Here is a 25,578-nt window from a genome sequence, read left to right as displayed (position 1 = left end):
GTCTCTCTTTATAGAGATTATTGCTAACGTCAGATGTATGTAGTCACGTGACAATTTCAACCAAAGACAAATCGTCTTTTTACTTCCACGCCCGGCGGCACCCCATGCCCCTGTTGAAAAACTTTTAAATTATACTTTTTAATGTTATTTACGAAAAAATGGATACTAGAAAGCTGACCGAAATATTGCGCGCCACCATCGATCCAAACCAGAGGCAGCAAGCTGAAGAACAACTTTCTCAGGTAGGTGAATTAGCAAATATCCACATGCTCTGGAATTTTATAACACGGCTAAATTGCAAAGCACAGCAAAATCTATTAACACGCATTGTATTTGATGCTTTTGAAATCGGTCGTACAATAACATGCCGCGCTGGTGATAATCTTTTCACCATGTTTTTCTAAAACCTATGAACGCTTACTTAGCTAGTTTTAAAATTGCCATGCAGTTACGGATGTACCCTGCAATTTTATATTCTTAACCTTCGACCTAACCTTGACCATACGGCCATTGACATGTTTTAGCAAGCATGACAAAGCGCCACTACAACTCATATAACCAAACTGCTGAAGCTAATGAAAAAAGATTGGATTTTTTCCCATAACTAAATAGGAAATTATTGCCTTTGTAATTTTCTAAAAAAATACTCAATCCTATTTTAATTACATTATATTTTTTTATATAATTAATAAACAATATTTAAGTCATCATTTATTCATATTACAAATTCTATTAAATATAAAAGTTTGTAAGCTTGAATACCTAAAAACTAAAGTACTTAACCAATTTTGGTAAACTAACCTTGGTACCGGGGGGGGGAGGGATTGTTAGTAATGGGGTCTAATGAACCCATTGCTAGTAGTATATCCTATCAGGTCGACCTCCACGCGGTTCCCCTTGGAAACCATCATGGTTAATTCTAGTGGAATTCGTCACAATAGGCTAACTGACTTGCTTTCATTCTCGTCTATCATCACTCACTGGTGCCCCGCCAGTGTATACCTATAGCGCAGGTGGGGTTACCATTCCATTTTCACCCATTAAAAAAAAACCTTGGTACCAATTCCAAAGTATATTCTTTTAGATTAAAAATATTTTTCCAAATACATTTATAACTAACAAAGTTATGCAGTAATAAACATAAAAAAACTACATCTGAATTGAGAACCTCCTTTATGAAGTTGGTTGAAAACTACAGAATGTATTTGAATTGAATTTGGTATATGGGTAGTTTATATCCTAACCTAGATTATATATGGTACTTTCTATTTTGACTAATGCAGAAAAAATTGCAGGATACAATTAGTATCATAATAAGATTAAAATAAAAAAAACTGTATATAACAAACAGCTTTAATATAAGTATCAACACTCTTTCTGTGTTTATATTGGGTTTAATATCAGTATAATTTCAGATCCACAAGATCATTGGGTTTGCTCCGTCCCTGCTCCAAGTGGTTATGTTAAATGATGTCCAGCTACCAGTTCGGTTAGCTGGTGTGGTATACCTTAAAAATCTGGTAACATCAGGATGGCAAGACAAAGAAGCAGATGACGATGATCCCACACCTTTCTCCATTCATGAGCAAGACCGTGCCATGATCCGGGATAGTATTGTAGATGCAGTAGTTCAAGCTCCAGACATAATCCGAGTACAGTTATGTGTGTGTTTGAAAACAATAATCAAACATGATTTCCCAACACGGTGGACACAAATAGTAGACAAAATCCATATTTATCTCCAAAACCCGGAGCCTAACAGTTGGATGGGATCTTTACTGTGTTTGTACCAGCTTATAAAAAATTATGAGTATTACCTAGCTGAGAAGAGGGTGCCACTGATGGAGGCTATGAACTTGTTATTGCCAATGATGTACAACCTGATTGTGAATCTCCAAGCTGATCAATCACCAGAATCTGTCCTAATTCAAAAGCAAATTCTCAAATGCTTTTATGCTCTTATAAAGGTAAGATCATTTTAATTATACAAATAATTATTAGTTTAATGGATTTCTTCATATGAAATAAATAAATCCACTGAACTGGCTCCCTCAGGTGTGAGCGATGCCATGATATTAAAAATGTATTTATTGGAACCATAAAAAAAAATGCAGGGTAGTGTACGATAACAGCCACATTAGTTAAAAATAACTTTGTGTATTGATATATTTATATTTGGATAATACTATTCTTCTTCATTATAGATATTCACTTGGTTTGCAGTAATATTTTCATCTGAAAACGAATGAAAAAAACAGTATGACAACTTCACTCAGTTGATTTGCATTTTTGCTGGTTACATGATATCTCCATCAATTTCTATTAATGTTTTAATTGATAAATTTTTCATTGATCCTTTGAAAAAAATTTAATCTGTTTTCTTGGTGCAAATAAATCTTAACTTGTCAAATCTAAAATATTATAATTGTCCTATTTATTTTTTTCTAGATTATATGTAATATTATAATGTTTGTTTGCAGTACATATTACCCTTGGATCTAATAACAAAAGAAATATTCACCAAATGGATGGAGGTGCTAAGAACTGTGATGGAGCAGCCGGTACCTGACAGTACTCTACAAGTGGATGAAGACGTTCGCATGGAGCTACCTTGGTGGAAATGTAAGAAGTGGGCTGTACACACACTTTATAGGTTATTTGAAAGGTAAGTTTACTTATCTTATTATTATAGTAGTATACTTATTATATTATAGTAGTATAATTATTGAAATCCCATTAATATTCTGTTTCTGAACAATTCTGAATTAGTCTACTGTTACCTTAATCTATTATTTATACGAGGATATTACCTTTAGGTGTCTAGAGTTTTTAGGCTGCTTTATTTATATTAGGTGTTGAAATTAATTCATAGCGTTTTACGAGAGATGGCATAGGTAGGACAGTATTTTGTTGTTACCGTAAGTAACGTATACATCTTGTAATAGCTATCATTACACGTTATTTGCTGTGCATAACCTCTCTTTAAATCATAATTAACAGTACTTTATAATTTATTAAACATGTCAACATTTGTGCGGAATGAAGTGTTTTGCAGGGTATTTTATTTCATTATTATATTTTAACTCATGTAATACCTTAATTTAACCTATGATCCACAGTAAAGTCTTTGTATTTGTATTTGTATTTATATTATGAATAAAAGTTCTGCTGGAATTTATCGTATCTTAGTGGAAGTGTATAATGAACATGCTCTAGTTAAGCAAACATGTTGGTAGTGGTCTGCACATTTTAAAGCTGGTGATTTCGAGTTAGAAGACAAAGAGTGACCTGGCCAGCGCAAAAAAATTTAATTTAAAGAGTTGAAGGTATTGCATACATAGCATTGTCTACATTATTGGAAGTTGACTTATCAACGGTAGGAAAACATCTCAAAATGTTACATATAATCCAGAAGGAGATACATTGGGTCCCATATGAATTGAAAACAAGGGACATTGAGAGCAGTCTTTTGACATCGAATTGTTACTAGTAATGAAAAATGAGTTCATTACAACAACTTGAAGCACAGAAAGTCATGGGTTAAGTCTGTCCAATCATCAACATCAGTGGCGAAACAAAATATCCATAAGTCTACGCTCCTGCTGTATATTTGGTGAAATCAGAGAGGTGTGATTTACTATAAATTGCTGAAACCGAACGAAACCATAACTGGGAATCGCTAGTGTCTGCAATTGATGCGATTGAATCTTGCCATGAAAGAAAAGCGGCCGGAAGACACGACAGAGTTATTTTGCTGCACAACAATGCTCGTGCGCACGTCGCAAAACCGGTGTAAACGTACCTAAAACACTTAAAGTCCTATCTCACCCGTCGTATTCTCCAGATATCACTCCTTCAGATTACCATTTGTTTCATTCAATGGCTCAGTCTGTCTGAGCAGAAGTTTATTTCTTACGAAGAAAAATAGGTCAATTCATGGATTGCATCAAAAGACGAGGCGTTCTTCCGACACGGTATTCGTACCCTGTCTGAAAGATGGTCAAAAATATATAGTAATAGAAAGCGATGGGCAATACTTCTATTAGTGTGTGTGTGTGTGTTTTTTTTTTATTTTCCATTAATTATAAATTTATTATTTCATAAAAAAATGGCTACGATTTAATTACAACACCTACATTAAGTCCTCGCATGTAGTTTAGTGGATGATGGTTTTACGTATACAAATGATAATCATTTTTAAAATGAATCATCATTGTGTCTGTCAATATTTGAAACAAACATGAATTTGATAATTTAGAGGTTTTGGCCGAGTCTCGAAATCTGTGACCACTATTATAACTTAACGGACGGGCCCTGTAGATTTACGTTATTCATTCAACATATCACACGCACGCCCAAAGTGTGGAGTAGAGATGCGGGAGTCCTGTTCTTCAAAAAGGGTGACAGTACCCTATTTTTTTTTATTGGATGAAAATGGTAAGAGTTGTAACCCCGCCTGCGCTAATGGGATACGCTGGCGGGGCACCAGTGAAGGGTGATCGATGAGGATGAAAACAGGCCAGTTAGCCCATCATGATGAATTCATCAGGAATTAACCATGATAGTTTCCAAGGGGAACCGCGAGGAGGTCGACCTGATTGGATATATTGCTAGCAATGGGATTCTTAGTCCCTATTACTAACAATCTCTTTTCCCCCCGACAGTACCCTATTGTACCTATATACCTTATAGAACTATACACCGATATCCTTTCTGAATCACTATCGTCTACGTACCATTTTCGATGGTCCTGACCAATCGTCTTATGCGCAAAGTCGACGACTTCCAGCCAGAACAAACTTGCTTTCGGAAGAGCTTTAGCACCATAGACCACATACATACGTTACAGCAGATTATACAGAAGACCGAAGAGTATAATCTGTCACTATGTCTGTTATTTGTGGACTATGAGAAAGCCTTTAATTCGGTTGAGACATGGGCGGTACTACAGTCCTTCTTGTGGTGCCTTCAAGATTGATTATAGATATCTCGAAGTATTGAGGTGTATCTACAGTAAGTCACGATGTCTATCCGAGTACAAAACCAGGGTGCGAAACCCGTCACAGTGCAGAAAGCTGTAAGACAAGGTGACGTCAGATTCACGAAACTCTTTGTGCAGCTGGCATTAAAAGATGTTTTCAAACTCTTGTACTGAAAAAGATATGGTATAACATTAATAGCGAATACCTTACTCACCTTTGATTTGCCGTTGAGTTAGTAATCATGGCAGATCCTTGGAGGATTTTAATACTATGCTTAATGACTTCAATAGTGCTTTTCTGCAGATAAGTTTTAAGATGAACATGGACAATACTAAACTCATGTCTAACTTTCGTGTCACATCTATACCGGTTACGATTGAGAACACTACGGTCGAGGTAGTCGACGAGTATGTATGAGGGAGACTTTGTACAAAAGTCGATTGCTTGGGTACCTCTGTCCCATTCGTATTTCAACCGTGAAGCAGTTGTGTTTGTATAGCTGTGTTTCGATTTGAAGGGTCGGATATAGCGTGAATTTACAGGGTACAGAGGAATAACATCTGAGTCCTCAGGAATGGCAACGCATGGGGGGTATCATGGGCGAAACAGTATACTCTGTTATGTCCATGGTACTGCTCATGACTATAGGTGACGGTTACCACTTTTCATCAGGTGGGCCGTCAGCTTGTTTGTCATTCTAAGTTGTATGAAAAAAATGTATACCTGGGACAACTTGTTCAAATACGTAAGTCCAACTTAGACCGAAAGGTCAACCGACGAATCCAACTCTGGACAGCGTTCGAAAAACTACGCCTCTTACTCTCGCCTCGTACTCTTCTTTAAAACATAAATATAGCCTCATAAAAATATTTTTATACAGCTACTAAAAAAAAAAAAAGAGTGCACCTATTGTTTTTAACATTCAGGTATGCATGTTTAAGCATGGGACGTGAGTTCCAGACGGTCAACAAATGTACTTAACACACGTTTTGTTGAATAAGCATTCTCATAAATTCATACGTGGTGTTAGTTTTATAACATGTGATAACATACGACATGTTATTACAATGTTACTTACACAGATATTAATATGCCGTGGTATAGTATATTTTGAAGTTTGAAATAGATTTGAGGTGCAAGAATACGCTGAAATTTTGTAATTTCACATTAATAAATAGTTATTTTAGTATGGCAGTGAATTTATTAGTTAATATTTCTCTCGTTGTCTCATCACTGGGGCTCGAGACCACTTGAGAATGTCACTCCCGTCATCATTGCTCTCATTGTATTCGTTATTAAGATAGCTTACATATACTGTCAAAATTAATAAAACGGTTAAATAACAAACAATCATGACAGTCATGCGTTGCTCACTGGAAACGCTCAACACTTCCTTACAATGTAAGTTATTTAGAAAGCTCTGTTTGTGGAGCCTGTAATTAAAATTAGTCAGTAGCCACCTCTTAGAAAATTTGTGCTACTTATTTTGTTTGTCCGCTATTACATACGCCTGAAATTGAGAAGTAGGAAAACCAATGAAAGCAGCACTTTTAGATTGATTGAAAACATAATAGATCATTAGGAATACAACTGTGAAAACAGCACCCAAATTTGGTGTTTTTGCGTGTATTCGGTACACACATACAGACAGACACAATGTCTAATAATTTTGCGTTTATTGGTTATTAAATCCTTCATATTAACTTTCCTTAAATATCTCCCATTTACAGACATCATGTAATTACAATTTTATTACTAAAACTATCTAGCTGACCCTACAAACGTTATTTTGCCTTCTACCTTTTACCAGATCCATTTTTTCTAACCGAAATAAAAATATCCCTATTATTCAAATAGGAGCAAACAATACACATTTACAAAATATCATACAAATCAGTTGAGCGGTTTTGGAGATTAGCATAAAGGAACGTCATGACACGGGATCTGTATATAAATACTGTATATAGTTTAAATAATATGAATATGAATTGAATGTATTATATAGGAATATTAGTCGTGAGCTATAAAGCAGCTTCCAAAAGATACCTGCAGTCAGAAAAAAAAATAATCAAAATTTCTGAATTGTTTTGCTCTATTATTTTTTCAATCTATATTATAAGGTTTACTGCCGTATTGGTACCTCATGAATTTTGGGACGATTGATTGATTGCTGCTTTTTATGTGATTTGAAATTGGAACATAAACTACGAATTAAAATATATTTGTAAACACACGATCCCTCTTTCTAAATTCAAATATTACAATGCGCAATAAAATATACGTTATCGTAACGATATTTGGGTTGCATTTTTTAAATTTATTTTGTTTTAAAGAGTATTTTTGTGTACTGGTACAGAATCAGAGAATGCCAAGAGGTCGACCGTAGATTACCGATCGACCGCGTATGCGATATAAATGGTCTGATAAAGGCGAGTTGATATAAAAAGAACGAAAAATTAATATTTTAAATTTTACTATAACTGCATGCGGCGTGTTTGTCAATTCGTGCAACTGATGTGCATATTTTGTATTTACAATTTTTACTTTAAAATCATCATCATATTAGCTGTTATCTGTCTACTGTTAAATAGGCCTCCCCCACAGTTGGGGGGGGGGGGGGGGGCTTTTGTCAATAGTTGCCACGCTTAGTAGCAGGATTGACAATCGCAGTTAGGTTTCGATGTTTTGAGAGGGACTCTGCTGCCCATTTTCGATCCTTAAGTTTCCTTAGTCGCCTCTTACGACACCCACGGGAAAAGAGGGGGTGGCAAATTCTATGCCGGGATATACGTTATACACCGTTATATACGATATACACCGGATATACGTTGATATAATTGCAGTATAGTTTGAGATACTTACTAATATTTGTGACGACCATGGCCACTTCACCTTTCGATGGTTGCCGGTTCAATCTTAGAGCAATATAAATAAAAGTATTCATGAGTATCCATATTATATGTAGCTATGTTAAAAATGTATTTGAGCATTTATATCAGTGGTCTAGTACCAACTGCTTAGAATTTTTTATTTATCTTATAAAAAAGAAAATCTTATTCCATAGTTTTTTTTGTATATAGGTAGATATAAAAATGTCTATGGACTACAATGATTCAATAATTTACACTTCAACTCCAATCCGATCTACTTATGTATCAAGATTATGTAAGCTTTATTTGTTTTTTTTTGTGACAGATACGGAAGTCCGATGAACGCTCGCGAAGAATACGGCCAGTTTGCTGACTGGTATTTGACCACATTCACGGGCGGCATACTCGATGCGCTTTTCAGGATACTCGACCAATATAGGAATAAAATCTACGTGTCACCCAGGGTTCTTCAACAAACCATTAGCTACATTGATCAGTGGTGAGTTCTTACGCTCTTTTACATTAAACCAATTGTTAATCGCCGTTTACAAATAAGGTCATTGTCCACATAGATATAGTACTTAGAAGATACTTACAGACTGCATTGCATGCAATCACACATGCGGGACCAAAATACAATTACACTAGTGTGAGTGTACTTAGGTTCCTCCAACAGACCATTATTTATATTGGTCAATGGTGAGTCAATAAGCCGCGTTCACATTAAATCTAATAGTCAATCGTCGATTACAAGTAGGGTCATTGGCCGCATAGATGTAGCATAAGATTCTTACAGACTTGCAATGCAATGACAGATGCGAGATCGAAATACTAAAGGATACAGAATTTGACTAACAGTGTGTTTCAGTTTGTAGGGTAGGATATGGCAGTGAATTTACAGGGTACAGAGGAATAACACCTGAGTCCTTAGGAATGGTAACGCCTGGAGGGGGGTATCAAGGACGAAACAGTATAGTCTGTTATGTCCATGGTAGTGCTCACGTCTATAATCGACGGTTTAGACTATCCAGCAGGTGGACCGTCAGCTTGTTTACAATTCTAAGTTGCATAAATAAACTGATTTTACAAGAAATTAAAGTTCAAAAATAAAAATTATTATAATTTGTATTTGATTTATTTTACTAGGTCAGACCTTTTACTATGTTACTTTCACATAAATCTTACTATTACGCTATGTTACGCTATTTTTTTTTTAATTTACCTATCTTTATTTAGTCTAAGATCTGTTAATGTAATGTTAAAGTAGTCAATTTCAATTAGTTTCTATAAAAATTCTGATTATCTTTAATCGGGCATTAGTAGATGTTGTCATGTATTAATAACTTTATTTTTATAATTATATAATGTAAGGATTCCTTTGTGTGTGTGTGTGTGTGTGTGTGTGTGTGTGTGTGTGTGTGTGTGAGTGAAATTTCTGCTTATGGAAGCATAATGGCCTAGTTCGTAGAATTGATAACGTACGAGACTTCAGAAATATAAAGTATATCCTGTCATATTCATGTCGAAAGGCGATGGTTAGCACTTTTTGACAGACGAACAGTCGGCTTATTTGTAATTGCAAATGGAAAGCAATTTTTTGTTCATGTGTTATGGAATGTTACAGCGTATGAAATCAACAGGAATGAAAATTAACTTTATTGTGAATTTTCTTAAATTATTTCGTCTCAATCCGATAGTTTCACAGATTAATCATTCCAGTTAAGACGCTGCGACAAATGCATATAACGAATTAGACCAATTTATGAAATTATACTAATCATTACGTATGAAATGAGATACAGCAATCATTTTATTACGTACTGGGTCCCGATAACCGCTAACCATCCGGTAGACCGTATGCCTGATTGTAATGCGATAATAGTATGTTTCAATAGATCTTGAGATACCAAGTGAAAACCAAGCGCTTTTTCAACCAAATAACACTAAATGAAATCAGTACCAAATTGAAACAAAATCATTTCGATTTTTCTTACTTTAAAAATTTAATTAATCGATTTTTTATATGTACTGCAATTTGACATCAACAAACTAGCTATAATGGGGTCAATAATTTTTCATTTATTAACATTTTAATTATTTAATTTGTTCACTGTGATGTTCGCCAACCATCTGGCGGACCATATAGCGTATGTACATACATACATACATATCTGTCACGCCTGTCTCCCATTAGGGTAGGCAGAAACAATGGAACGCCAAATGCTTCGATTCAAACAAACCTCTTTCCCTTCTTCCGCATTCATCAATCTATAGCGTATGTCTGATTACGAAGTGGTAAATAAATTACATAAATATATATATTGTACGCAGTGTTGGCCACAGTCATTCCTGGAAACTTCTGAAACCGCACATGTTCGCTATCATCCAGGACGTTCTGTTCCCTCTCATGTCATATTCAGATGCTGATGAGGACCTATGGAACACGGATCCGCACGAGTATATTCGAATCAAGTTTGGTAAGTGTTATGTTTATGATTAATGAAGGAATGAGTGGTTGATTTATGTAGTTAATGATTTAAATTTGTCGTAAGAGGCTACTAAGGGAACTTAATAGTCGAGGGATGGGCAGCAGTGTCCTTCTTAAAACATCACCAAAGGATAACTGCGATTGCTGACTCGCTTGCCAAGCATTGCATTTTTCGTTGCGTTGCTTTATGGAAGAGGCCTATATTCAGCAGTGCTATGTTTCGTTAAAGCCTGATACGAACATTGTATTTAGTTTTATGTATTTTTTTTTTTTTTTATTATTTATGTTATCTCGTTTTTTTTTTTTTTGTATATGTATGTTGTAATTTGTGTGCTGTAAGTAAATAATGAAAATAAATTATCTATCTATCTATATCATTTTTACCGTAACCTATTCACTGCTGAACATAAGCCATCCCCATAAGGAATTTTGCCAGTACTTGTCATGCTAGGCAGGTGCATTTTTTTCCTTTTTTTTTTTTTACTAATGCAGGTCTATAAACTAATTTGATAGAGATTTTCACAATTCAAGCTTCTAAGTAGATAGAGAATAGATACACACTAATACTTAAATAATGAATAATAATAATAAGAAAATACGTACTTATCGTGATACACTATTTCGAAAGTGAAAAAAGTGTTGTCCTCCTCTCTCCTACTTGCTGTGCCCAACAGGGTCCATAATTGAAACCTTATGTACTAATTATATTATGGAATGCAATAATAAATAAATAAAAAATAAATAGATATTATATGCTGTTTTCAAATTCTGTAATTATTTAATGCCGCTATGTAACTCAGATCAGTACATGGATATGTAAACTCGTAAAATTGTGTCATTGCTAATGACCAACTAGATTATCTATGAGACGAGTTTTTCCTCAATTTTTGGGTGGAGGCTAATAAGCTGTTATCGGCCGATTCTATTATAACTATTAATGATTATTGAATCACCTTGGCAGAGTAAGACGAATGAATCGTGATTACCTGCTCGCTTCGTTATCAAATGTTTGACTTCGCCCTTTAAGAAATGTTTAAAGACATAGCTTATTCTTAGTAATTTGATGCAAATTTAGATACAAACACATACACTAAACTAAGAATGTATCCATGTGATAGACTATATTTGCATAGGTCATAGGTACATAGGACAGAAATTTCGTGAACCAAATATTCAAAAGCGACGAAAATGTTTTAATCTCATGTCTACTAACTGTTCCATACGCTGTGTCAGTATGGAAATATCAAAGTGTTTATTTTTCCCTTTTTGTGTTTTGTTTTTGTTGATTATTGACTTATGTTCCTTTGAAAAATATATTCAGCTACATTGATAGAACACCCCCTTAAAACTAGGTACGAGTATAAAATATGTCTGATGTTAAATTCAAATATGCTCTACGTAACATGGGCAGGCCGAGCGCTACCACTACCATGATTCAGTGCCTGACTTTACTATTCGAGTAATATTACAGATATTTACTTTTATCTATTTATCTTTTAGATATATTCGAAGATTTTGTATCACCTGTAACCGCTGCACAGACATTGCTAATAACATGTTGTAAAAAGAGAAAGGACATGTTAGAACGCACTATGCATTTGTGTATGCAAGTCTTAAGAATACAAGCGGAGTACGGGCCTAAGCAGCGTGATGGGGCTCTCCACATGGTTGGAACGCTTAATGATATTTTAATAAAAAAGAAACACTACAAAGAAGAAATAGACTCCCTTCTCAGCCAGTACGTTTTCCCCGAGTTCAATAGTAATCTTGGATACATGCGAGCGAGAGCATGTTGGATTCTGCAATGCTTCGCTTGCATCAGATTTAAAACCGAACCACTACTTATCGAAGCAGTACGGTTAATTATTAACGCTCTGTTAAATGACACCGAATTGCCTGTCAAAGTGGAAGCGGCGATAGCATTGCAGATGCTTTTGACATCTCAGGACAAAGTGCATCTATACCTTGAAATGCAGGTGACTCAAGTCACCACCGAGCTGCTGAAGGTTATACGGGAAACTGAGAATGACAACATAGCTAACGTGTTACAGAAGATAGTCCCTCTCTATACTAAACAGCTGATGCCGATGGCTTTTGAGATTACCGACCATTTGGCCACTACCTTTAGTAAAGTAATAGAGACAGACTCGGGGACTGATGAGAAGGCGATTACTGCTATGGGTCTCCTTAACACCATGGAGACCGTACTCAATGTTATGAGTGACAATCCTGCCATTATGGCGCAGCTTGAGAAGACAGTGTTAAGGGTCGTCGGCCATATATTACATCATAATATTATTGGTGAGTATATATTTACATACTTTTACTTTTAACTTAGTAGTTTTATAGGATTAGCTGTTTAATATTTACTGACAATTTATATATTAGCTTTATTAGGTTAGGTTTCATCGAAATTGCAATTACGTTAAACTGAATATTCAGAATCGAGCGTAATCTATCGGTAAATTGTTTAAGATTAGATGTTTCTATGTGGAAATATGCTCAGGTAATGTTACTTGTAGTTCCGCTCGCGCTCTCGCCTCCCGACTTCTGTTTCACTAGGATATGCTTACTGACCGATATAAAAAGTGGCCTATAATATACTAAATTGCATAGTGATCGGTTAAGTCCTTAAGGTGCTTTAAAGTAATAAACAAACTCACTTTCCCATTTATAATATAAGCAAGGACGATGACATGTTATGCTATTTGATAGTCAATAACCATTCTTTCTTTTCAGAATACTATGAAGAAGCAATGACCCTGCTCTGTGATCTCACTACAAAAAGTATATCAGAAGACATGTGGAAGGTCCTGGAACTGCTGTATCAGGTTTTCGAAAAGGAGGGCTTTGACTACTTCACTGATATGATGCCAGTTCTTCATAATTATATAACGGTTGACACAAACGCTTTTTTGTCCAACGAGAACCATATAATCGCCATGTTTAATATGGCCAAAGCGGTAAGTTATTATTCATATTTTATTCTTACTCTTTGTTCAAGCCCTTTTTTTTGTTTTTATAATATGTGACACAGATATTGATTGTCAATATAATATGTGGAAAATTCTAGATGGTTATACTTCAAACGGGAGCGTTTTGTACTATTTGTAGATAGTTAATTTAACAATTCCAAAGACATTTCTTATATAGATAAGATAAATCTTACGGACTATTGAACTCCAGATTCCACTTTGCAACTGAGAATAGAGAAACATGCTAGTCGTTCATTTGATGCTAAATGGTAATTATCACATATAGACATGAATATCACAGGGCACTGTGCTCCCCATGGTACCCCACATGAGTTGCTGTTCCTGAGGACCTGTACTTGTACATTATAATTACACTGCCATATGTTACCTTTCAAATCGAAATACAGTCACACAAGCACAGCCACTTTCCAATTAAAGTGCGACTCAAAATGGGGCTCTACAGAATTTCACCTTCTGTTTATAAGTTTTAAAGTCCTATATTCAGTGTAATTTGTGTTTAGGTTTTCTGTATTGATTTAACATTAAATATTTATTGATTATCTATAAGGTAACAAATAAATAAGACGATACAACTTAATTTCTAATGATTGGTATGGCACGAATTTCTTCAATTTATCTGTTGTGCCTTACAATTAATACTTAATATGCATGTTTTAGTGATGTAAATATCTGTAATCTAATGTAAGGTTCAAATTGTGCAAATTACCCTTGTATTTCTGACGTTAATACTTTAGCAAACTAACTTGTTGCTTATTCTATTGTCGCAAAGTCTAAAATGATCTGTCAATGTTTTCATTACTCTCCTCACGGACGCAGTGTTTGATCAATAGGTTATATAAAGGCGTGATCAATTCTAATGCAAGCTGTGCCTTGGTACAGATTTGTATATCCGACAGAGCAATGAAAGCGAATTATATTATTCTTATAGCATCTAATATATATATATATATATATATATATATATATATATATATATATATATATATACACATTGTAGTATGTTAGATTAGGTTAGCTATTATAAGAGGCCTAAAATGTCCCAAAACGAATATTATAAAACCTATCAATATTAATAGACCTTATAAATTATTATTAATGAAGAAATTATAGGTGAGGTCCTCATAAGACCCCAATAAATGTGAAAACAATATTTTTTTGGCAAATTTGTCTGTCTAATTGTGTCTATATGTTTGTTCCGGCATCACACAAAAACTACTGCACCAAATTGGATTCGATTTACACAGAAAAATGTTCAGTTTCACTGGTTCCGTTTAAAAGGATTTGTTTTCACCATATTACATAGTTGCTAAGATTTATTACCTAAAAATTTGCTATGCGAAATGCTGCACTATTGTTATATGTATAATATCGAATTTAATATTGCAAAACCGAATTGCAGATTGGTGACCCATAACCTAATTTTTGCTTTTACGACCTCCTTAATTTTTTTTTAAGATTTTTTTTATGGCAATTCCTGATGGAATGTGGTAACCATCGTCTATAGACATGAGCCGTACCATGGACATAACAGAGTATATTGTTTCGCCCACGAAACCCCCCATGCGTTGCTATTCCTGAGGACTCAGATGTTATTCCTCTGTACCCTGTAAATTCACGCCATATCCCACCTTTCAAACCGAAACACAGCCATGCAAACACAACTGCTTCACGGTAGAAACACGAATGGGATAGAGGTACCCAAGCAATCGACTTTTGTACAAAGTCTCCCTCTTACTTAGAATAGCAAACAAGCTAACAGCCCACCTTATGGAAAATGATAACCGGCACCTATAGACATGACCAGTACCATGAACATCACTGCGATGCCCATAATAGCTATACGCGCTGCCATCCTCGGGACAGTATATGCAGTGTAGTCTCGGTATAGAATGGGCCACCCCTTCCATTCCTGTGGGTGTTGTAAGAGGCGACTAAGGGGACCTAATATTCGAAGGATGGGCAGCAGCATCCCTCTTTAAATATCAACGGAAGCCTAACTGTGGTTGCCAATCCGCCTACCAAGCGTGGCAACTACTCACAAAACCTCCCTTATGGAGGAGGCCTATGTTCAGCAGTGGACAGTTAAAGGCTGATATGATGATGATGATACTGTTATGCCTGTTATCTGTGATTTAATTGCCATATCCATACCTTTTAAACCGAAACACAGCCGTGCCAACACAATTGCTTCACGGCAGAAACACGAATGGGAACAGAGGTACTTAAGCAGACAGCCAACCTTTGTACAAAGTCTTCTGCGGGCAAAGCTATAGAAAGCTACATTATCATTGAGTAATATTAATAAGTATACTTTTTTTTTATACAATTTAGAATGGTAAACAAGCTGACGGCCCACCTGATGGAAAGTGGTAACCGTCGTCTATAGATATGAGCAGTATCATGGACTTAACAGAGTATACTGTTTTGCCCCCATTTCTGAGGACTCAGGTGTTATTCCTCTGTACCCAGTAAATTCACGCCATATCCCACCCTTCAAACCGAAACACAGCCATGCAAACAAAACTACTTCACGGTTGAAACACGAATGGGACAGAGGTACCCAAGCAATCGACTTTTGTACAAAGTCTCCCTCTGGTACATATACATCTATTTGACATCCAACAAATAAAGGAACATTCTCCAAGATACATGATGATTAAATATTAAAAAATATAGCGATGTAAAGATAAGCTATAGGTAAATGTTTCCCTGTTAATATATCTAATTACATCTATTGTATGCTATGCGAATTTATGCATATTGCTGCATATGTGTCTGATTTACGTGGAATTAATATGAAAGTAATCATATTTCTTTACTGTAGCAAATTAATACTATTGTTACCTGTAAGTACCTGTAAGTAAAGTAACTAAATACGCAAAAATATGATAATTATAAATTTTATTCACACGCGAATATTTCATAATAATATTATAATTTTTATTCACTTTTTTTGTCATGCCTTGAAATATTTTTCTACCAAATTATAATATTTAAAAAGGTTTGCTTTAACTTATGGCAATATGAAATATTTATAGTTTTGTTTGTTAGTAACATAGTTTATAGGTTGTTTTACTAAAAATCTGTTTCGTTCGAAATAAAAACTATTATTAATATTTTTTGTTTTTATACAACTTAGAATGGCAAACAAGCTGACGGCCCACCTGATGGAAAGTGGTAACCGTCGCCTATAGACATGAGCGGTATCATGGACATAACAGAGTATACTGTTTCACCCATGATACCCCCCATGCGTTGTCATTCCTGAGGACTCAGATATTATTCTTCTGTACCCTGTAAATTCACGCCATATCCCACCCTTCAAATCGAAACACAGCCATGCAAACACAACTGCTTCACGGTAGAAACACGAATGGGACAAAGGTACCAAAGCAATCGACTTTTGTACAAAGTCTCCCTCTGGTAATTTTATATTACTATTTTACCGTACAGTCTCAGCAGAGAATAAGCCACCCCTTTCTTTCTCGCGGGTTTTGTAAAAAGTAACTAAGGGAATTTAATGGTCGAGAGACAAACTGCAACGTCTTTCTTAAAACATCATCAAAGCCTAACTCAAGTTGCCAGTTCTCTTGCCAAGTGTGGCTATTACTGGCAGAACACCTCAATAGGGAAGACCGATGTTCAGCAGTGGACAGTTAATAGCTGATATGATGATGATGATGATGATTAATATTTTTGATAAAAATTGCCCTTAGCTTATTTTTTTTTAAATGTAGTAACTGTTGATTAGTTTATTTATCTTAAATTGTGGCACAGCGAATATGGCTTAATAAAAACAGTAAAGTATAACAGAAATAATATCTATATAACTTAATTTTTAGCATAAATAATGCTTCTTTTTTTAATTATTAATTAAATTGTTTGATTTTTGTATGTCATGTGCACAATTTTTTTAAAACCTTTTAAGTTTTTTATCTTTTCTACTATAGAATTTTATAGTTGACAGAATGTGTCCATTGGTGCAGGTATTGAATTCTGACGCTGAAGATGAATCGGAGATTATTGCAGCAAAGTTGTTGGAAGTAATGGTTTTACAGTGCGCTGGAAAGATCGACAATTGCCTGCCCTCGTTTGTAGAACTTGTACTAAACAGACTTACTAGGAAGGTTAAAACCTCGGAACTCAGAACTATGCTACTGCAGGTGAATATAACTGGTTCTCTTTATCTAACTATTATAATAAAATTGTAACTTTATGGGTGTGCAAGAGAGATATTGAAGAAAAATGTATATAAAGGCGCTAATAAAAGTATTGAACTTAAAACCATATTTTATGGAATTTTTTTCTGTCTATCTGTCTGTATGTTTGTTTCGATATTACACAAAATCTGCCACCTAGTATCTCCAAATATCTAAATATCCACACTACCGATTTTGATGTGGTTGCACTGTCATGCACATATTTTTTTATGGAAAGTTTGTATGTTTTTTGTTTTGTTTCTTTTTTTTTCATACTTTTATCTCTTTTTACTGTGGATGTCTGTATTATGTGTATGTTTGTATTGTTGTGTGCTGTAAGTAATGCAAATAAATTATCTACAATATCCTATTTGCCCGTACAAAGCCGGATGGGTTCTTAGTACTGTTTATGGACTAAGCAAACGTGGACACTTCAAAATGTTATTCTAAAAAGAAAATCATTTTCCAATAATTAGTGTGTTTTATAGAAATATTTTTCATAGCAAGTGATATTTGCTATAAAAAATATTTCTAAGTGATATCTTATGATACAAAAATCATAGAATTCAAAAAATAAATTAATATTTTACAGACCAAAACAAATTCTGCTGATGTCCAATAGCAGTGCATATAAAAAATTACTGAATTAATTTTATCTATCCATTTATTATGTTTCTGTGATAATTTTGATTACCTGTTAATTCTATTTAAACTTCAATTTCTATTTAAACAAACTATATTTAGCAGGCACAAGTGCCATATAAATAATATTACAAATTGTATTTTTATTTAATTAAAACAAGCTGACGGCACTTTTCACCAGGTGTGATGGAAAATGTTAACCATCGTCTATAGATATAAACAGCACCATGGAATACACTATTATGACCATGGTATCCCACATAGGTGCCATTTCTTTATCATTTGTCTTAATATATTTTTACCTATTTCAGGTTCTTATTGCAATTCTCTATTGCAACCCACACCTGTTATTCTCAATATTGAACAAATTGCAAGAATCCGTTCCAAATGCATCCATCGCACAGCATTTCATGAACCAATGGATTCATGACACAGATTGTTTCATGGGGTATGTTTTATTATTTTGTTATATTTATTATTTTGCTGACTTCCTGCAATGCATCACAGGAAGGAAGCAGGTCTGTGGAGTCATGAGATGATGATTTATTATTGCTAACACACCTTTTCACATTTGAGGTTGGCAGAAACCATAGACAGATATTTGTTTCTGATATACCTTCTATCCTGACAACCTCCTTATCTAAAAAAGACCTCTATTTATAAATCATGTCGATTTCAACAATAGATTCTTGTTTTTGGCATATTTTAAGACATATGATTTAATGATACTATAAAAATACTTAATATCATTAGCACTGGCAATCACAAATAGTAGACTGTGTCAAAATGGAGTGACATTTTTTTTCTACAAATATGTTTTTTTCACTTTGTCATTAACCAGATCGAAACAAAGATTTAATAATTAAGTTGTTACCCACAGCTTACCTTACGTGTGTTAGCATATAGTGTACACTATATTTATTATATTACTCTAAGATTTAATTCAATTGTCACCTGTGTATCAAATTTTATTAAATTCCATTGTCATTGAACACCTAACAAACATGTAGACATCAAATATTTTCTTTTCAAATAGTATCTATGTTTACATGATGCACTGCATGCCAAATTGGCAACTGTCCTCCACACCTTTGTTACAACTTACAAAACATAAGACTAGTGTCATTAAATTATTATTGTTGTGTTTGTAGATTGCATGATAGAAAAATATGCGTTTTGGGAATCTGTACACTATTGGAAATGGGCCCGCAGCGGCCGAATCTAGAAGAGATCGTGCCTAAGATTTTACCTTCCTGCCTGGTGCTATTTGATGGACTAAAGCGTGCTTACGAGGCCCGTGCTGAAGCTGACGATGACACATCTTCCGAGGAGGACGAGGGAGATGACGACGAAGGTATAGTAATAATAATACTTATTCCATCACATACACGTATCCTAGCTTCAGCACCAGCGAATTGTACCTCATAACACAATACCTGTTTTGAGGAGCCCGACAACAAAATGTCTAGGGCACAACCCAAGACACCCAGATCCGAGCCAATTTCCGAATATCTGAGAATCGAACCCAGGCTCATCACGCAAACCAATGTGCCTACCGTCGGAGATAGTAAAATTTCTTTTCTATTGTTAATCTTTTGACAGTATGTCTTTGTAATAATTGCTGTTCCCAAATGTAAAAAAAAATTGTAAGGGTGTCCCTGTAAACTGTACTTGCTGACATCATGAGTGACTATAAACATCTATACCCATAGATAGTTTATAATCATTAAAGCCTACTGAAGACTCAATGAAACTTAGAATTAAAAAAAAAATATGTTGCCATAGATTGATTCAAATTTAGTTTTAAAATACTGTGATTTATTACAGTTTCTATTTTATAACTGTTAATTTAGTCCGTAGTTCAATGAACAGGAAAAACAACCATAATAAACATACAGGTTAATATCCAAGCTATGAGCGAAGGGCGATAAAAGGCGAATGTACAAAATTTCCTCTAGCACGTGCTTTACAATATTATTGTAATAAGTAATTAACACACAAATAAATATTTCTTTAATTAATTCTACTTGTCACTTTTTTTTTTTTAATTACAATGAATGCTAATTAGTTTTTTAAGGTTAAATCATAATAAAAACCAATTCCTCGATGGCGGATTACATTATAAAAGTTAATTTTAAACAGACTTCTTTTTTTATTGATAATTGATGAAATAACCGTTTTTGACACAGAAGTGCTCTCGAGCGATGAGGACGACCTCGACGAGATGAACAGTGAATATTTAGAGCATTTGGCACGTATGACTATGAAGAATTCGGTCTCACATGGTGTCAACCTCAATGCCAATATTGAAGACTATGACGAAAGTGATGATGTGAGTACAATATGTTCATTTTTATTTTTTAATAGGGCGAAAATGTAATGGTAACTCTAGTTGCTCTTTGGTATATATTAGTGGAACACCAGTAACTGATTATAGATGAGGATGAAGTCAGGACATTACTGACAATTCCTTTTTCGCACCATGCTCTTTTTGGGCTACTGGACCCCTACTCAATACATACTTATTCATAAAAACGTGAAACATCTAATAAATCTATATTAATTATTAAAATAAAGGTGGCGATTTTACAGTCAGAGATTGCTTGACTGCGGTTCTGGTATTCCAGGTTTTAGTTCCAGCTTAAACCTTTGTATTGATAATATTGTTTTGAAGTCAATGTCTCTAGAAATTACAGGTGTAGCTCTTTCCATCATTAAAATAAAATTACATAAAATGCAATAACAACATTATTGCTTATATTGTAGGATGACGATGGTTATGAACCTGACGAAACTGCTCTAGAGTGTTATACAACTCCATTAGACGAAAAGGATTGCAACATAGACGAGTATGTCAAATTCAAGAATACGTTATCAGGTATTATAATCCTTAGTAATATTATAAATTTGAAAATGAGTTTATTTGTTACCTTATAACATCTTAATAGCTTAATCAATCGCTATAAAAAATAATGGTATGCATATTTTATTTGAGATGGAGAAAGATATAGGCTACTTTTCATCCCAATCAATAAACATATTTCGTACATACCTAAGTTATCAAAAGTGTCAAGGGGTCAAGTACGTTTTAAAGTATCGCCGCAATTGAGGATTATTATTTCCACTTTGGATTCTTTTTAGTGAATTTCAGTATTTGAATAAAAAATTGTCATTAAATTTTGATTAAAAAATAGAAAACTGTCAATCAGGATTCCTATAAAAGTGTGTAATAGCGTTTTTACAAAACCATTACAATTTCTGCATCAAAATTGAAAAAATTCTATCGATATGGGGCAACGACGTCATTCAACATGAGAAGAGTTGAGAACCGTCAGAATGGTGCAAGCTGTTTCCAGGCAACTGTGGGTGTCGCACTTGGTACTTCACAAAGCATCATAAGCCACCTCTGAATACGCTCTCGTATCTTAAACTGTGTAGTTGAACGACAATGAGGACGACCTCGCATCACCCAAAATACAGCTCGACGGAATCGTAACATGGTCACCATGATGTTAACTACGAAGCTCCACAGCTCTTCAGACTTGCTAATAAGCAACCAAACCATTTACCTGAAGGGGCTCTGCGTTCCCGAAGACCACTGAGATTTCCACCTATATAGCAGTCTGCAATCGTAGGCCTCGTTTATAATGGGCTCGCGAACATAGAAATTAGGAAGAAGAGACTGAAACTGTGTTTGATTTCCAGATAGAATTAATTTCAGTATAAGGACGAATACAGAACGTACTCGAGTTTGGAAAATCTCTGGACGTTTGAAATTTTATCAAGAAGTTCATTCGTATGAAAGGGAAACAATAATGGTTTGAGCCGGTAGAAGAACTAATCGCATTTACTTCAGGTTGAGGTTGCCCCTTCAGTGCTCAGATTTATGCGGGGAGGATGGTTTCAGACATTCTTTTGCAATGCCGGTTGGGTGTTTCGTTTCGACTAATGACAATGCATGTCCACATACAGCTAGAGTCGAAACACACTCTCCTGCCGATATCAAATTTCTGCCATGGCCTGCTCAATCGCCAGACTTCAACCCAATTGAGCAAATATTGGATATGCTCCAAACAAGAGCTCTGCCGAGTATGGATACCGTGCATACCTCACTTTTTAATTAGTTAGAGAAGTACTCAAAGTGATTTTGATGAACTGATTTTAAGTACACCAAATGGTTGTGATTGTGTAATTTGAGTCAATAGTGGAAACAATTTTTTTTTTTTTTACATTTTAAATATCCTCATTTTTTCTTTTTATTGCTATTTAATTGACAACATTAGCTTAAGTTAATTTCTCATAATTTGCAAAAATTGCAGTTTTTCTTAATTTGTACAAAATATAGGGATAAGTTGGTAAAGACATAGGAATTAAAATAAGAAGTCAGTCTGGGAGATTAGATTTAATAATTATTAATTGGCCAATTTTTTTATACTAAAAAATATACTTAATTAATTCCTAGACACTTGTGTGAACTACTTACATGGAATTACGATGAATATTAATTCAAAATTGTCTAATTACTATTTACTATATCTAATCTTCCAGACTGGCGTTTTATTTTACTTTAATAACAATTAATATAAGTAATGATAAAACAAATTAAAAAGTTAAACTTATTCCACAGATGTGCTATAAATTTTTGGAAATTTCTCTTTGGCTTGTGCAGTAATATTACATATAAATTTGGATAAGTCAATAAAAACCTATCTTTACACCTATTTTTACAATTAATATTTTAATTTGATAATTTCACGAAATTAATATTTTATGGACCATTATTAAATACATAAATAATTAAATTTATATTATAATAATTTTGTGAATTCTATTATGTGAATATAAATTTAGTGAATGGCGCCTCAGATTGAACGTACATAAAATCATTAGTAACAATAAATATTATCTCACAGCCCTATCGACGAATGAGCCAGCTCTGTACCACGCGCTTACGAGTGTGCTGAATGAAGAGCAACAAAAGCAACTGAAGGCCGTGTTTGTGCTCGCGGATCAGCGTAAAGCGCAGCAGGACAGCAAACGCATCGAGCAAAGCGGTGGTATGTAGTAACTTTAATGATATCCTCTCTTTTCCTTTTCTGTCATTCTTTTTTTTTTTAATTCGTTATATCGATATTATTAAAAGTTTTTGTACTTTTAATAAACCTGAGTATGATGTCTTGAAACCATTCATGTGTATAAATAAAAAAAATCAATTTCGCAATCATATAACATTGCCGTGTCCCAGCGTAGAATAGGCCACCCCTTCCTTTCCTGTGGGTGTCGTAAGAGGCGACTAAAGGAGGCCGAGGCATGGGCAGCAGCATCCCTTTTAAAATCTCCAAAGTCTACTTGCAGTGGCCAATCCACCTGCCAAGCGTGGCAACTACTCACAAAACTCCTCAAGGGGCAGGCTTATGTTCAGCAATTGAAAGTTAATAGCTGATATATGATGATGATGGTACAACATACGGCTGTATCCCATGGGATAGACATTATATAGATTTCTGTAGCTCATTCAATAATTATTATAGTATTTTGTCCCCTTTCAATGTATATTTTTTAAATAGTGACAGTACACACTGTTAAAATATTACCCGAGGGAGACTGTACAATTCGATTGCTTGGGTACCTCTGTCCCATTCGTGTTTCAACCGTGAAGCAGTTGTGTTTGCATGGCTGTGTTTCGGTTTGAAAGGTGGGATATGGCGTGAATTTACTGGGTACAAAGGAATAACACCTAAGTCCTCAGGAATGGCTACGCATGGGGGTATCATGGGCGAAACAGTATACTCTGTTATGCTCATGTCTATAGGCGACGGTTACCACTTTCCATCAGATAAGCCGTCAGCTTGTTTGCCATTCTAAGTAGTATAAAAAAACCTTTTGGAGAATTTACATTTTTATACGAATGCATACATTCATTACGAATTGTTGAGCTCAATTTCGTGTTATTGTTCGTACTGAAATCGGCCCAGTAAATGGTGCTTAACATTTCGTTCATAATAAATCCTACTATAATAGTTCAGAAGAACGATATTTTAAGATTTTTAATAATTTTAAACAGTATTTACTATGTAAATTTAACATCAAATTTCTGTTTCGTTCGTGTCCGAAATTTCGGAAAATGTTTTATGGTAGGCCCTCTGTGTATTCTTATCGGGATACATTCATCCTATCTCTAAAGTAAGGGCAAACAATACACATTTACACAATTCTATTATTATCGGTTTAGCAGTTTCAGAGAACATCATATCATACACGAACATCGTGACATGGGATTGTTGTATATTAAGTTATAACTTGCAATATCATAATCAGCTATCAATTGTGAACTGCTGAACATAGGCTATCTTTTGAGGGGCTTTACTAGTAATTGCTACGCTTGGCAACCTCAGTTAGGCTTTGGTAGCGTTTTAAGAGGGATGTTACTGCCCATCCTTCGACCTTTACATACCCTTAGTTGCCTCTTACGACACCCATAAGAAAGGATGGGGTGGCCTATTCTATGTAGGAACCACACAGCCAATATTAAACAATAAATCAATGTCGTCAAATATGCGCGGGGATCCAAATGTTGAATAGAATTCTTCTTTTTCAGGGTACTCATTCACCGTTCCTGCACAAGTGCCGACCAAATTCAAGTTTGGGTCGTAATCAAACAATGACTGTGTTTATATTAATGTTATTATTAATCATAGCCTATCACATTTCCACACCGTTGTGGCTTATTTTAGAAACATAAATATAAAATTTATGTCATTTTGATTCTTACTTTCATATAGTGAAAGTTAATTTTTGCTTATTTTAATTAAAATCATATTCATGTAAAAATGTAATAATCAATATATTGCAATAGCAGTTGGCAACAGTTATTAAAAATTATGTTGATAATTTTCTAATATATTGTTATTTTTGGGTTGAGGCAGTTCACTACCTCTCTATAGTGATTGATGATTACTGATTGTATCGTTGACATCATTATTTTTGAATTTATTTTTTATAACTAATGTTCCTAAATGTCATTCATTGTTTAATTATGACTCAATTAAGAACATCAACCAATTTAATTAAGAAATAAACAACTATATTGTGTTGAAATTTATTTTCATGTAAATCGATTATACTGTGTAAATTCTATGAAACCTGCAAAACAGATAATAAATGAATAAATTTTCAACAATATTTTATTTTTAACGTAAACTAAAATATCCAGATCAAATGTATGTTCGAATAAACATTACTTGTCAAAAAACCACTAAACTGATTCAGGTAGGTTTGGATAGACACACTGATTATTAGGGTACCAACTAGGTGCTTCAATGATAAATCTTTTTTACATAAAACGCGAATTCAAAAACGTGATGATGTAAAACCAAAAAGCGAAAAATTTACTGTTATTAC

General features: G+C 34.4%; 1 protein-coding gene across 1 annotated transcript; it reads left to right on the top strand.

Annotated features, from left to right (window-relative positions):
- Positions 1-54: 54 nt before the first annotated feature.
- On the top strand, positions 55-25,357 carry LOC113520144 (importin-7). The gene is made up of 14 exons (XM_052895428.1): positions 55-242; positions 1,416-1,967; positions 2,481-2,665; positions 8,178-8,351; positions 10,184-10,329; positions 11,841-12,641; positions 13,080-13,303; positions 17,323-17,499; positions 18,489-18,625; positions 19,329-19,531; positions 20,367-20,509; positions 20,944-21,055; positions 23,091-23,234; positions 24,776-25,357. The coding sequence occupies exons 1-14, from the start codon at positions 159-161 to the stop codon at positions 24,829-24,831; spliced, it is 3,138 nt and encodes a 1,045-aa protein (XP_052751388.1). The 5' UTR covers positions 55-158; the 3' UTR covers positions 24,832-25,357.
- The last annotated feature ends 221 nt before the right edge of the window (positions 25,358-25,578 follow it).

Source organism: Galleria mellonella, unplaced genomic scaffold (genome assembly GCF_026898425.1).
Source record: "Galleria mellonella isolate WM207_F2 unplaced genomic scaffold, CSIRO_AGI_GalMel_v1 utg28, whole genome shotgun sequence".
In the NCBI taxonomy this organism is placed as follows: Eukaryota; Metazoa; Arthropoda; class Insecta; order Lepidoptera; family Pyralidae; genus Galleria; species Galleria mellonella.
This window is presented reverse-complemented; position numbering and strand designations above follow the sequence as displayed.

Excerpts from the sequence above, each read along its gene's own strand:
- LOC113520144 (XM_052895428.1), top strand. The coding sequence starts at position 159 with ATGGATACTAGAAAGCTGACCGAAATATTGCGCGCCACCATCGATCCA. Across the intron at positions 2,666-8,177 it reads CTTTATAGGTTATTTGAAAG|ATACGGAAGTCCGATGAACG; the intron begins GTAAGTTTACTT and ends TTTTTGTGACAG. Across the intron at positions 19,532-20,366 it reads CGAGGGAGATGACGACGAAG|AAGTGCTCTCGAGCGATGAG; the intron begins GTATAGTAATAA and ends TTTTTGACACAG.